The sequence below is a fragment of the Lolium rigidum genome, chromosome 7, assembly GCF_022539505.1.
Source record: "Lolium rigidum isolate FL_2022 chromosome 7, APGP_CSIRO_Lrig_0.1, whole genome shotgun sequence".
NCBI classification, from domain to species: Eukaryota; Viridiplantae; Streptophyta; class Magnoliopsida; order Poales; family Poaceae; genus Lolium; species Lolium rigidum.
In genome coordinates this window covers 217,629,691-217,645,157 of record NC_061514.1, presented here as the reverse complement: position 1 = coordinate 217,645,157, position 15,467 = coordinate 217,629,691, and the positions used below count along the sequence as shown (strand labels likewise).

General features: G+C 41.4%; 1 protein-coding gene across 3 annotated transcripts; it reads right to left on the bottom strand.

The window, feature by feature from the left end:
- Positions 1-255: 255 nt before the first annotated feature.
- Positions 256-3,199, bottom strand: LOC124677735. Of its 3 annotated transcripts, XM_047213692.1 has the most exons (5): positions 3,078-3,199; positions 1,256-1,331; positions 998-1,094; positions 740-825; positions 256-653 (listed from the first exon to the last, which is right to left on the bottom strand). In XM_047213692.1, the coding sequence occupies exons 1-4, from the start codon at positions 3,162-3,164 to the stop codon at positions 747-749; spliced, it is 339 nt and encodes a 112-aa protein (XP_047069648.1). In that variant the 5' UTR covers positions 3,165-3,199; the 3' UTR covers positions 256-653; positions 740-746. The 3 variants fall into 3 exon arrangements, with proteins under 3 accessions (XP_047069648.1, XP_047069647.1, XP_047069649.1); XM_047213691.1 differs by lacking the exon at positions 256-653 and having other exon boundaries at positions 739-825; XM_047213693.1 differs by lacking the exon at positions 256-653 and having other exon boundaries at positions 739-822.
- Positions 3,200-15,467: the final 12,268 nt, after the last annotated feature.

The window sequence follows — 15,467 nt, the reverse complement described above, 5'->3', positions numbered from 1 at the left end:
GCCGCGCCCGTTTTAGCTATTTGCGTTAGATTACATTGAGCAGAGGGTTTTAACTTCTTAAGTTTGACAGATAGACAATCTTTCTCTTCATTATAACCAGCTTGTGAGTGCTATGAGTGTAATGTTTGGCACAAAGTTTATGACAAAAAGAATTCAGACTCATAAGTCATATAGTGCAGAAAAATAACTGCCCAAAAATGGTAGTAAAATATTGCAACAATATTCCAAACCAATTCAATATACAACAGTGGAAAGAACAACAAACTAGTAAATATTCTAAAATTTTCATGAAACTCTGGCTTCAGCATGCTAATAATAAGACCAATGGTTCTTCTTATAACAACAACTGCCTTTGTGCATTATCATGTCCATGAATCCCTTTATATCCATAGGTTGAAGTAAATATTCTAAGATGGCAGTGCCAGGAAAGACTGACGGTAGATTTGTTTACTACTGCCTGTCTTATTTACCTTACTTGCTTCTACCTCCCTAGCTTGAATATCATCAAAGCAGACTTAGTTTAAGATCATTTTGCAACATGAAAAATATAGTGCATGTAACTTGATTGGGTACACAATCATAAAGATCTGAAACAGAAATCTAAAATAAAAGGGATAACGACCAACATGATAGTCTATTTATTATTTGTTTTCCTGCAAGCAAAAAAGCAAACTACCCTGCTATCATTTGAAGGGATTAACTATCTATCTGAGATTTGCAATGCAAGCAGAAAGCTAACCTCTTCTTTAGAAACAATAAGCCTTCAATATAAGGACACTATTGATTGCCAGTGTAAGGTAGATCGCTTGAGCAACCATGATCCTGCTACGCAGTAACAATCAACAGAGGGAAAGAAATAAACTCATTCATGTGATTAAAGGGAGATATATTCAAAGCTCATAAGCTATGTACTTATATTGTAGAAATATCATTTGTACCATGTCACTACTTTAGGTCTGCTTTAATCTACCCATTTTCCTAGTATGGCCCACCTTACCATATCATCAATGTATCATATGTAACAACTTCAAAGCAGATGTTATACTCAACCGCAAGCTTCGCCAATCCATAGCTAGGACTCAGTGAAAGCATAGCTACAAAGAAGAGAAAACAAATGATCACATAAGAATCAGGTATCCTAGACAGACTTCTCTCAACTGTCGCCACACAGCAAAGGCACAAAATGGCTAACAGGGGCAGACAATCCTGCAGCTTGAAGGTGCGCTCAATAGCCAACAAAATCACAGGCTCTCACCAACTCCTCTGGATAAGAGCATCTGCATCAAACTGCTCAGCGGTTGCAACTTCATATTGCCATGATCGTAGTGTACCTGGAAACACACAAATGCATTTTCAACGATTGTCCATTGCTATGGCTTGCGAAACATAATGAAGGAACAGTTCAGCGCAACCTTAAGATAAATCGGGAGCGAAAACAAAATAACACCTGATAGGAAAGAGAAACTAACAGAACTGACCACGAGCAGGAATAACATCAGGGCCACTGCGCTGATGGATCATTTACTTCATAGCATACATATGCCAAAAAGAAGCATCTTTTATTTTCGGGCAGTTTTGACTGAATCTCGTCGAAGAAATTGAAATGAGTTGGGTGCATCCTCAATACCCCCATGCATTTGGGGAGATTAGAAATGGCTTGTATTATGCAGATGTGCCAAAAAGAAGTACAAACTTGCACGCTCACGATCAAGCTAAAAATACATTTATGACTACGCAAGTTTTTAAAAAAATCCACGAACCAAATAAACAACAAAATAGCAATAAAAAAATAGATCATACAAAGCAGACGATGCCTAATGGAATAAAATTGGTTAGAGAATTAATGTAACAAGAAAAAAACACGAACAAAATAAAATACAAAAGAGCAACAAAACAATAAACCATCAAAAGCAGACAATGCCTAATGGAATAAAATTGTTTAGAAATTTGTAATACAAAATCTTGCTTCTCAAACTAATTTTACTGTTACTCAATAGAAGTAGCATCACTTATGGTAAATATTAGTTTAATAATTTACTGAATGCTGCAGGAAACTCGGATATAATGTTTCAAGCCAACTATTGAAGAGACTGCCAATGTCTATGCTGGCCTTGCCATTTATAAACTAATTGGTCGCGATATTTCAAAACACATCCTGGCACCACAAGTCAGCGATGTCCTTAGAAAAATCGAAAAGACCAATCATCTTGGTCTTGGCAAAAATGTACCCACTGCTATTCACCTGATAATAACCTCTCAGATCGATTCAATACCTGAACTCTAATCAATCACAAACAATAGATAATAAAGTACGTTGAATACACCAGAGCTACTCACGGAGGAGCACAGAAAAGGTGTACACTTTACTCAATTCCTCTTAGTATTCTGTCAGCATGCACTATCTAAATTGTTGTTTCCCTACTCTCCACTTTTGGTTGCACCTCCACACGTGAGCTCAGTAAATGCTACTCCCAGAAGTGCAAGTAGCAGAAATAAAGAGTCAGAAATGCAAGGTAAAGATTGAGTAGAAGACAGTGACCTAATCCGCATACATATGAAATCTGCTACTGCAAATTAGAAAGAAGGGTCTAATTAAGCAGCAGTTTGTTTGCAGTGAGGCTATGCATCTATAAGGATTTCAGTGATTTCAAAGAACTAAATATTTCATCTAATCAACTGAGATAAATATAAAATTAAGCCATCAGTAGAAGTACTTGGCAGCAAATTATAAACATTTAGTCTTTTTTTTTTGCGATAACATAAACATTTAGTCATGGGAGTTTTCTTGGCCAATCCAACTCAAGTCACGCCAAGCTTGTTTTTCTTGGCCAATCCAACTCAAGGCACTCAAGTTATGACCAACCTTTCCTAGTCACACTTTAGCATTCGGTTCCTCTACGAAAACAAAATCTGAACCGTTGTGGTCTGCAACAATATATTGAACTAACAGTGTTTGTTCAACGCCCACGAATTTCTTTGGGAGAGAATAACGATCTAATTTTGGAGATCGTAGGGTTCATCCCCAAAGCTCAAATTCTAGCTGTGTGAGTGAGATAGATGGGGGGCCGAACGCACACCTTTTTCGATATTGGTAGGTTCGAGGTAGGAGACCTAGCTCTGCAGCTGCGGACGAACCGTCCAGCTCTGTTGTAGCACGTCCTCATCCGGCGGCGCGGCACACGGCGAGGGCCGTGGCGGCCTCCTTTAGCTCCGGTGTTGTCCGCTCCTCAAGGCTCCGGCCCGTCGCCGCCTGCCTAATCGCGGAAGAGGGAGAAAGGGTGGGGATCGAGATAGAGTGGTGGGCACAGTGGTGGGATGGTAGGAATCTACGATACTTCCACCTCTAACCGCCTCTGAAGCCGACTTTTTTTTTTTGCGATCAACCTCTGAAGCCGACTTCCACGCTGGCGTGATCCAAAACGGTAGCAAGCTGCTAGGAAGGGCCAAAAAAAGGCCCACAAGCGAAACAACCATCGATCCCAGTTCAACCAACAGTCAATCGGTAAATCGTTTGCAGGTAGGGCCAGCGATGGTGACACCCCGATCAACCAGGAGCCCTCAAAACCCTGGGAGCTTAGTGCTCTTCTAAGATTAGGCAACCCCCTCGTTCTCATGTACGGACTACGGACAAGCAGAGCACGGACAAGCAAGGAGCAGGCGCTGCCGGCAATCCCTATTCGCCGGTCATTGCGGGAGTGATTCCCTCCCGCTCAAACGACGGACGGATGGGGTGTGCCGGCCCATTAGCTTCTACCATATACGGTTTTTTCTTTTGTTTTTCGTGTTTTTTGGGTTTCTTAGGTTTTTTCGGTTTTGGATGATTTCTTTTTGGTTTTTGCTGTGTTGGTTTTACTGATTTCAAAATTTATTCAGTTTGTTTTTCGTTCTAATTTGAAAATATTCATATATTTGTTCAAATTTGAAATTTGTTCGAATTTGAAATTTGTTCAACATAAAATTCTTTGTTTTTAAATTTTTCGGTTTTTAATTTGTTCGATTTTGAATTTTGTTCTGTTTTGAATTTTGTTCTGATTTTGAAATCTACATTCTGATATTATATTTTTTAAATAGGCACAGAGCTTAAATGGGTCGAGCCCATACATGTCGTCGCTCGGGCCGGTCTGAGCGGGATACAAACTACTCCTCCGCTTAAAGCGGTCAATAGGCGCTCCCGGCGCTGCCTGTGTCGTTCCAGGAAAGAAAGAAAGAAAAAGATGTCAGATAAGAAAAAGAGGTCAGATGGGCTTGTTCCAGGAAGAGAGGAGAGAGCTTGGGCTGATTTCTTTTTATTTATTTTATTCCTTTGTCTTTCTATGATTTTATTTGAACCTTTGGAAAACAAGTTTGAATTTGAAACAAAGGTATAGACAAGTGACAGAAATAATTTAAACATAATATCTTTATTTGGAACCAAGACAAAATATTTTCAACATTCTAGAATTATTCTTAAGTTGATTAATTATAAGATAAGAGATTAAAGAGAGGGGGTTTAATATCAACCCATATTACTAGAAAGTTTTGGCATGACTTTTAAAAAAAATGGTCAATTGGTAGAAAATAGGATATGTAGGCTTTTCTTGTAACATCACAAGGGATGTAGCAAGAGGAAGAAACAAGAGAGAGAGAAAGAGAGGACAATCACATAAACATAGCAACAAAACCAAATGCAATTTTATTAAAAACCAAAGGTGACATGATATGACATGCATGATGCAAAGATGATGCATAAACATGGTAAGGTAAAGATGGTAGCTCACTTGGGATGTTACAAACGCCAGCCCCCCTTGAAGGAATCGCGCCCCGAGATTCTTAGGTAGAAGAGAAGGATGGGTACTCGGAACGGAGTTGATCTTCACGTTCCCAGTTGCTTCTTTATCAGAATGGTGCGACCACTGCACCTTGAGGAACTTGAGAGAGTTGTTGCGAGTCCGACGTTCAGCTTCATCAAGAATCCGAACGGGGTGCTCTTTGTATGAGAGATCTTCTTGGAGGTCAATGGACTCGTGATCAACTTCACGGCCCGGATCTTTGAAACACTTCTTGAGATGTGACACGTGGAAGACATCGTACACTTTGGAGAGCTTCTCAGGAAGTTCAAGGAGGTAAGCTACTTCACCACGCTTTGCTAGATCTTTGAAGGGACCAATGTATCTAGGCGCCATCTTGCCCTTGATACCAAAACGATGTGTGCCCCTCATTGGAGTTACACGGAGGTAGGCTTGATCACCAGGTTGATAGATTATATCACAGTGCTTGCTGTCATAATAGCTTTTCTATCGAGATTGTGCTATCTTCAGATTGTCACGAATGATTCGCACCTTTTCTTCAGCCTCATTGATTACATCAGGGCCAAAGATTTTCCTTTCACCGGTTTCAGACCAGTTGAGAGGTGTTCTGCATTTGCGACCATAAAGAGCTTCAAAAGGTGCCATGCCCAAATTGGCTTGATAGTTGTTGTTGTAGGAGAACCCGGCGAGTGGAAGGCATTCTTCCCATTTCATGCTGAAGGAGATAACACATGAAAGGAGCATGTCTTCGAGGATCCGATTGACTCTTTCAACTTGACCACTCGTTTGCGGATGATAAGCTGCGCTGAAGAGCAGATTAGTTCACATAGCTTTCTGAAAGCTTGCCCAAAATCTGGAAGTGAAGATGCTTTCGTAATCAAAGCTTGTTTCCAAGGGAACACCATGAAGAGAAACGATCTTTGCGGTGTAGAGCTCAGCCAACTGACTAGCAGATATTGTCTCTTTGACGGGAAGGAAGTGAGCAACCTTGGAAAGACGGTTGATCACTACAAAGATAGCATCATTGCCTTTGCGAGACTTTGGAAAACTAGTTACGAAGTCCATCTCAATCTTATCCCATTTCCACTTAGGAATCTTCAAAGGTTGGAGGACACCGGCAGGTCTCAGATGTTCTGCTTTGACACGGCGACAGACATCACACCCTGAAACATATCGAGCGATATCACTTTTCATTCTAGTCCACCAATAGGTAGTCTTGATATCGAGATACGTCTTTGTGCTTCCAGGGTGTATAGAGAGAGGAGTGTCGTGAGCTTCTTTGAGAATGAAGCTTCTCAGGTTTGGATCCTTCGGAACAACGATTCGACCTTGGAAGAAGAGAGTTCCTTTATCGTTGATACAGAAAGGATTGTACTTTGGCTTGTGCATGTTCTCCTTGATATTTTTGATACAACCATCTCTTAGCTGTCTGAATCGTATCTTATCTTCAAGAGTTTGCATGATCACCAACTTTGCAAGGTAGCCTTGGGGAACAAGCTCAAGATTCAATTTCAAGAATTCTACACAAAGAGCATGTTGACTTTCTTGAATCATGAGGTTATTGCAATAGGATTTGCGAATAAGGGCGTCAGCCATGACATTAGCTTTGTCTGTAGTGTAGGTGATATACAGATCAAACTCCTTGACGATTTCCATCCATCTCATTTAACGGAGGTTCAAGTTGGGTTGAGTGAAGATGTATTTGAGGCTTTTGTGATTGTTGAAGATCTCACAACGGTTGCCCAACAAGTATTGGCGCCATGTTATCAAAAAATGTAACACGGCTGCAAGCTCGAGATCATGTGTGGAATAGTTGAGCTCATGCTTTTTCAACTGACGAGAAGCACACACCACGACTTGATGTTCTTGCATGAGGACAACGCCTAGTCCTTGAAGAGAGGCATCACAGAAGATCTGGAAAGGTTTGGAAGTATCTGGAAGAATAAGGACTGGTGTTGAAGTGAGCTTCTGCTTGAGGAGATCAAAATTTCCTACCATTGAGGGGACCAAATGAACTTCTTATCTTTCTTCAGGAGATCAGTGAGAGGCTTGGCGATCTTAGAGAAGTTCTCAATGAAGCAGCGGCAATAACTTACCAAACCGAGGAAGCTTCTCACTTACTTGACGTTCTTTGGAGGAAGCCATTCAACGATTGCCTTGACCGTTTCAGGATTGAAAGCGATGTCTTTTTCGGAAATGACATGGTCAAGATACACGACTTGAGGAAGTCAAAATTCACATTTAGAGAACTTGGCATAGATGCGATGTTCACGAAGCTTCAGGAGAATGAGGCGAAGATGCTCTTCATGCTCCTCATTGGACTTGGAGTAGACAAGGATATCATCAAGATAGACCACCACAAACTTGTCTACATACTCCATGAAAATGTAGTTCATTAGACGAGAGAAAGTGGTTGGAGCATTGGTGAGACCAAAGGTCATGACAATGTATTCGTAGAGGCCATAGCGAGTTTTGAAGGCTATCTTGGGTATATCCTTTTTGCGGAATTTGATTTGGTGATAACCGCTTCTCAAATCCATTTTAGAGAATGCAGTTGCACCTGCAAGTTGATCGAAGAGATCGTTCATACGAGGAAGATGATATATATTCTTCATCGTTTTCTCATTGAGAGGGCGGTAGTCAACCACCAACCGACCAGTTTTATCCTTTTTCTTGACGAAGATGGTAGGGAATCCCCATGGAGAAGTACTGGGATGAATGAAACAAAGTTTTTGCAACTCATTAAGCTGCTTCTTGAGTTCATCCAACTCATTTGGGCCCATCTTGTATGGCCGCTTGGAGATAGGAGCCGTTCCAGGTTCTAGTTCGATGACGAACTCAACGGCTATGTCAGGTGGCATACCTAGGAGTTCTTCAGGAAAGACGTCAGGAAAGTCGCAAACCACCAGTATAGATTCGAGCTCCGGAAGATGATTACCATTCAAAGCGAAGAGCTGAACGGAAGGTGTCTAGGAAGGTGAATACACTATGTGGCCTGTCGAAGTAGGAAGGGAAACTGAATGTGTAGCGCAATCAATTACAGCTTTGTTGGCCTTCAACCAATCCATGTCGAGAATGATATCAATGTCCGAATTGCCGAGATCTATGAGTGAAGCAAGAAACATATAGCCTCCAATGAGAATTTGATTCCCATGGCTTGTCATGGAAGTTGCCACTTATGCACCAGGAGATACGACCAGGAGTTTGTTGGGCAAGGGATCAAGAGATAGCTCATGCATTTGTGCAAAACTTGAGGATACAAAAGAATGTGATGCCCCTGTATCAAACAGAACTTTGGTAGAGATTGAGTTCACAAGCAAGTTGCCAAGCACAACATCAGATGCCTTTTTAGCTTGCACAGTTGTGACATTGTTCACCCATACACTTCTCGCACCAGGCTTATTGTTATAGTTGAAAGCCTTGGGTTGTTGTTTCAGAAGCTTGTTTTGAGGGCAGTGGATTGAGACATGGCCTGGTTCACCACACTAGAAGCATGCATTAGACGAAGGGCGGGGACCGATTGTCCTTGCCAGAATTTCAGAACTAGGCATTTGCTGAGCATCAACACTTTGACTTTGCTTAGCTTGATTGCTAGACGTTTCCTGAACTTGAGAGCCCCTTGTGATAGGGCAAAGGTGGCCGATCTTTTGATGAGAGTATGATAGCGTCGATTTGTTGGTGGAGTTCGTGCTTGACGATCCGACTACACGTGCAAAGCTCGTGCGCCAATGCAATCGCTAGGACAATCTCCGGGAGTTACCGATCTTGCGGATGCACGATCAGCCTGACCAGCGAGGGTCTTAATTCCTACCTGAAATCGAGAACAAGTAAGAACTAATATTGCAATCGGAATATTGCGGATGACGATGAAAGCTTTATTGAATAAGGTGGGATTCCGAATAGTCGGTCTTGTTCTGGGCGTTGGCCTCAAAAGAAGTACACGAGAGTTGCAGCGATGGCTAACTTTTAATCTAATCAAAATCCAAGTTCTAATGACGGCTACGAGAGGGATATATATGGGGAAGTCAAGGGATTTTCGTCCAACCAGCTAGGGTTGGCCAAAAACACCCCTAAATGGGCCTTCCTCCACTTATATGGCCTCTTAAAATCCCCTAAAATACCTAATCCGAAAATACATGGGCCTGGCCCATTAAATAAGGTGGCGCAGCACCACAAATAACTCTTTGGACGAATTTTATGATGGAGTAACTTGTATAATTCATCCGGGCATCGTTGCTTCACTATGGTGGCTTCAATGTTCTGAAATCCTCGCTTGCAACGTCATCCTGAATCCTTGCAGGTCTGCTGCCATCTCCATGCACGTTCATAATCCAATGCTTGGCGTCCATGCTAGATCCATTCCTAAATAATATAAATACATTTGATTTAGGCAGCATCATATTCTCATATATATCGGGAAGGATTCCTAGTAACGAATGTACACGAGATGTGGTTGTAGGAGTATTGGTTGTATCTATCATAGAGATGTCCTCATCATCCTCCCCTACTTGAATTGAAGTCGTCCTCGACGTAGTCTCATCTTTTTCACCAAGATATGCCTTCAAATCGCGGGTAATCATGTCCTCATCATCCTCCCTTTCTTGAAAGAAAAGCCGTCCTCGGCGATGTTTATTCTGTAAACATGCTAACAAAAGAGACAAAGTATATGCATGGTATATGTATATGCAATCCGTTTTAACAGATCTCTCATGTTTCCCATTTAAGTTTGTACATATTCCAGTATTGTAGTAGCGTAGAAGCTTATTAGTCCCCATTAAACATTTATCACAACTCAGTTTGCAGATATAAGTGAATCACATATTAACTCCTTTTAAAGTATAATGCTCATCATTAAACCATCCCAATAGTGGTAAACCAAAATTCAGTAGTTCCAATTTACATGCTACAACTAGCTTAAATAAGCGATCATGCAACAAGCTATTTGGCATAAAGTCTACACCGTTATTGGAGGTCATATCAAAATGATTGAACATAGGTGGAATTTTACTTCCCATCAAACCAATAGTATATGGAACATCATCATATGTAATGCAAATTTTATTCACTAAAAATTCATCGTCTACGCCATACTCTCCAATTAAATTAAAAGTATAACCATGGGCATAAACACTCTTCAAATATTTGAGTTCAGCAATCTTATTTCTAGCATGTGATAAAGACATAGGAGGATCCATCACAACAGAAAACAAAGAATTAGCATGAGAAATCTTAGCCAACACTTCATTGTTCCTAACCGAGTTTTATATGATCCGTACTATAGTCATCTTTCAAATCACAAGGTGCATTATCAGGAGCAAGAATTTCAGTTTGTACACTCATATATATGGAAGAATTAACTTGTACAGTAGGTGTACTCAACATAGTTGGTATATCAATATCAACATTGCATTCATCAATCTCATGTGGATAGATAAAATCAGTACCTTCATTTTTACCTTGTGACTCCAACGTAGAAGATGTTCGCAGCAACGTGTCACAAGTCTGTGGCTGGGCGGCTCGCACTACAATATTCATGCGTGGAACGTTGGAAGAAACAACCGGTGCTAGTGTGCATGACTTGAAGGAGTTGAAATGGTCCACCGTGTTTTCCTGTATGTGTTTCTCAAAAGCACAAGCACGAACATATATACCAATAGTAGATCGAGGAATATACTTAAACATAACCTTAATATCAGGGTTTAAGCCATTGAAAAACATGTTTCTAGTACTTTCCTCAAATTCCTTTATATCACAACGGTACATGTAAAATTTAAATTCCTGATAGTAAACATGCACGGTGTTACTACCTTGTTCTAACCGTTTAAGTTTGCGGATCATTTCACGTTGATGAGAAAGAGGCACAAATCTATGTCGCAAAGCAGATTTTAAATCTCCCCAAGTAGTAGGTTTATTATTATCAGTTTCTTTATAAGTCATATCCCACCAAATCGAAGCAAAATCTGTAAAAACTCTAGCAGCAGTTCGTACTTTCTCATGTTCCGTAAGATCATGGCATCCAAAAATATGATCAACTTCAAACTCCCAATCAAAATAAGCATCAGTATTATATCTACCCGCATAAACTGGTAAAGAAATAACCTGATCATGATCTCCAATAAATGGTCGCACGTGCATCTCCATGTTCGTCATGGTCTTCGGGTCGGCGGATTGGTCCTCAATTCCTGGCATGGTTAGTACCCAAAAATCACAAGTGTATATGCCTACAAGCTACGCAAATATGGTGGTATCACGCGCAATCCGTCAAGCAAAATACAAAGCTCTTACAAGTTCTTACCAAACAGGAGGAAGGCGATATGGCAACCAGCAAAGATCAGTGTCTCCCAAATTTGTCCAAAGCGATTACCAGACGTCGACACAATGCACGTGGAGAAATATGTAGAGCTGTAGGTAGGCTCAATATATGTGGAACTACAACCACAATAATCAATGTAAAGCTGAAAATTCGTTCAAAGTAGTCAAGTGCTGGTCCTAGACTAGCCCGTACTAGAGACGCAAGCCTAAAACACAGATAATATATCACGCGCGAGATATGGGAAAAATACCGTATAGTCTAGACACTGCTCTGAAAATGATAGCGACGAGATACGACAGGAGCAAAGAAGACAGTAGCACATGCGCGACGGGAATAACGCTGTGCGGCGCGGAATAATGGCAGGGTCGCACTAAGAGTGCCAGCGTGCGAGAGTCCCGGCGTTGTCTAGAGTCGAGCCTGTAGCAGGTAGCTGATCGAAATATTTTTGAGGCAACGCATACAATATGGGTAACGTGTCAGTTTGGACTTCTGCCTGGTTGTCTGCCGTACAGAAACGGGGTAGCCTCCCGATTGAACTTTGCTTCTTTTTTTTTTCTACCGATCCAAAACAAACTAGTGGACACGTATATCTTTCCTTGGAACTTGAATCAATTGGATATCCAAACTTTCCCTGGATAAGCAACGAGAAAGAGACAGCGTATTTTTTTTACACCTCTTTTTTTTTTCTTCCAATCTCTTTTCTTTCTTTCCTTACTTTCTGAAAGGTGCCGATCCAACTTTCTAACAAAACGGAGCTTCGAATAGAAATCTCAAAACGGATCTAGCTTCTCTGATACGCTGAAACCAAAATAAATCTCTCGTATATCAAACTTTTTTTTTCTTACTTGTTTGTTTTTTCTCTCTCCCTCCACGTATCAGTAGCCAGATACAGATCAAGCCCTGATTTAGGCTCAGCCAAAACTTCCAAACGATACAACCACCTTTGCTCTGATACCACTTGATAGGGCAAAGGTGGCCGATCTTTCGATGAGAGTATGATAGCGTCGATTTGTTGGTGGAGTTCGTGCTTGACGATCCGACTACACGTGCAAAGCTCGTGCGCCAATGCAATCGCTAGGACAATCTCCGGGAGTTACTGATCTTGCGGATGCACGATCAGCCTGACCAGCGAGGGTCTTAATTCCTACCTGAAATCGAGAACAAGTAAGAACTAATATTGCAATCAGAATATTGCGGATGACGATGAAAGCTTTATTGAATAAGGTGGGATTCCGAATAGTCGGTCTTGTTCTGGGCGTTGGCCTCAAAAGAAGTACACGAGAGTTGCAGCGATGGCTAACTTTTAATCTAATCAAAATCCAAGTTCTAATGACGGCTACGAGAGGGATATATATGGGGAAGTCAAGGGATTTTCGTCCAACCAGCTAGGGTTGGCCAAAAACACCCCTAAATGGGCCTTCCTCCACTTATATGGCCTCTTAAAATCCCCTAAAATACCTAATCCGAAAATACATGGGCCTGGCCCATTAAATAAGGTGGCGCAGCACCACAAATAACTCTTTGGACGAATTTTATGATGGAGTAACTTGTATAATTCATCCAGGCATCGTTGCTTCACTATGGTGGCTTCAATGTTCTGAAATCCTCGCTTGCAACGTCATCCTGAATCCTTGCAGGTCTGCTGCCATCTCCATGCACGTTCATAATCCAATGCTTGGCGTCCATGCTAGATCCATTCCTAAATAATATAAATACATTTGATTTAGGCAGCATCATATTCTCATATATATCAGGAAGGATTCCTAGTAACGAATGTACCTGAGATGTGGTTGTAGGAGTATTGGTTGTATCTATCATAGAGATGTCCTCATCACCTTGGAACAAAAATAGGGGTGGGAGGGTGGGGAACAAAACCTCTCGGTTTAGACATGTAGGTGGGTTGTGCAGGAGAAGCATAGGGAACCCACTCCTACGTTTCTGAGGAGACATAGCAGTTGTTGAGGAAGAAGCTGCTTCACGAGCGCACTTACGAGAATCTTCTAGCACTGCATGACCATACTCTTCTTGAAGCGTTGTGTCAAGAAGCTCCTCAAAGGTAGTGCACTTGACCAAGAGTATATCATACTTGATCTCTGGATTCAGGCCTTTGCGAAACATGGCTTGCTTTTTGGCATCCGTAGATACCTCATCTCCATCATAACGAGCTAGTTTTAAGAAAGCATCCCTATAAGCCAGCACATTCTTGCTGCCTTAAGACAGATTCCAGAACTCTTCTCACTCTCCATGATGCTATCAGGAATGTGGTGACGCTTGAAGAGCAGCTGAAACTCATCCCATGTAGGGACTGTACTTGGTGCTGCCATCATCAGATAATTGTCCCACCATGCGGCTGAAACGCCACGAAGAAGATTTGTCACATAAGGAACATGATCCTCATCAGCCACATGTGCCACACTGATAGTCTTGTTCATCTCGCGTAACCAATCATCGGCATCAATTGGCTTTGCGGTGACATCAAAAGTGTGCGGGTTGAGCTGGAGAAACTCCTGAATAGTGACATGTGCATTGCCACCATTGATTCTGTCTTGGCTTATCTGCATCTGATTTAGGAATTGCGCCATTTTAACCAGAGCTTGCTCCACTTCAGGTGGAGGAACATCTTCACCACTCTCCATTCTGAATAAGGACACCAAGGTTAGCACAATCATGGATAAGGAAAACCCAATATTAGTGCTTAACGAGAACTTTAGAGATAACAAGAACATGGCATAGCTATCATCAATGTACAAGAATTCAAGCACACGAGAGCTAGCCATAACATGTAGAAGGTTAGACGATATTAACAACAATACTTCACAAATCTCGTAAGATAGTGATATGTAGCTATAAAGAAATTTTGGCATTAACAAGTGTCAACACGACCCAAGTTATGCATATTTGAAGAGGAACAACAAGGGCATGAGCTTGACGGAAACAACTCCAAAGAAGGAAGGTTGATATAGGCACCGGAACAAAGAAGTGGCCGAGATAGCGTTGGAACAACGGAACGAAGTTGTTAGCACGAAAATACCAACAGTCGCAAGGAGCAAGATTATTTGTGGAGATTGATAGCGGATGATATTGAAGCAACCATAGCACACGAATTTTCAAAAACAACTTTTTCCTATGGCACTACGGTCATCCCGAACACGTCCAAACCTAGGTGAAACAGGTAAGGATAGAGTAAAACCGTTACACTTCCTTACCAGAGGGAGGGTGGGTTGGGTAAGAAGTAAAAACAATTCCTACTCTCACGCATAAGATTTTTCCTATATAGCTATTAAAATATCAGTTCTAGACACAACCACGTCCGCTGCAAGGGCTCCTAAAGGCAGTCGATGCTCTGATACCAAGTATGTAATCCCCAGGAGTAAGGGCTCAATTAAAACGCGCATGCCATGAGTAAAGTTTTGTATGAGGTTACTACATGGGACCACGAAGTCACCATGCAAAGGTCATGCTCACACACAGCTAAACTTCATGGGGCTCAGGATTGGCCCTAGACATGGGTGCTTCATCTTCCTGTGCACTTCACAACATACACACATAATGCACAGGATACAAGGTGGAATACATAATTACATATCACATCATCAACATCTACGACACAAAAGATGGAAATAAGGTTTATATAACAAAGCGGAAGCAAGATCCAAATATCACGCAGAGGACACATGTCCCATCAGTACATCATACAATAAGCGGAAGCAAATATTCTGGGTACAGACAAGATCCAACTGGGACTGAGAGTCCATAAATGCCAATGACCAAGTTACTCAAGAAAAACACCCCATTTGTGTGGACGGATGAATGCGATGCTAGTTTCCTGAAACTTAAAGAGAAGTTGACTACATCACCAGTACTAGCAGTTCCAGAACCAGGAAAGGATTATACGGTATATTGTGACACTTCCAAGAATGGACTTGGATGTGTTCTGATGCATGATCGTAAAGTGATAGCTTATGGATCAAGACAACTGAAGCCACATGAACATAACTACCCAGTACATGACTTAGAGTTGGCGGCAGTAGTGTATGCTTTGAAGAGTTGGAGGGAATTTCTTTATGGATCCAAATGTGAGTTATATACAGACCATAAAAGTATGAAATATTTCTTTACTCAGAAGGAATTAAACATGAGACAGAATAGATGGTTAGAGTTGATCAAGGATTATGAATTGATGATCAACTATACACCAGGAAAAGCTAATGTAGTAGCAGATGCTTTGAGTAGGAAAAGTACCGAGAATACACCTACGGATTGGGAAAATCCAAAGGAACTTCGGAAAGAACTAGAAGAAGCTCAGATCTTACTCATTCAAGGTGATACAGTAGGAAGTATCACAACCTTGAGGATCATGGATGAGA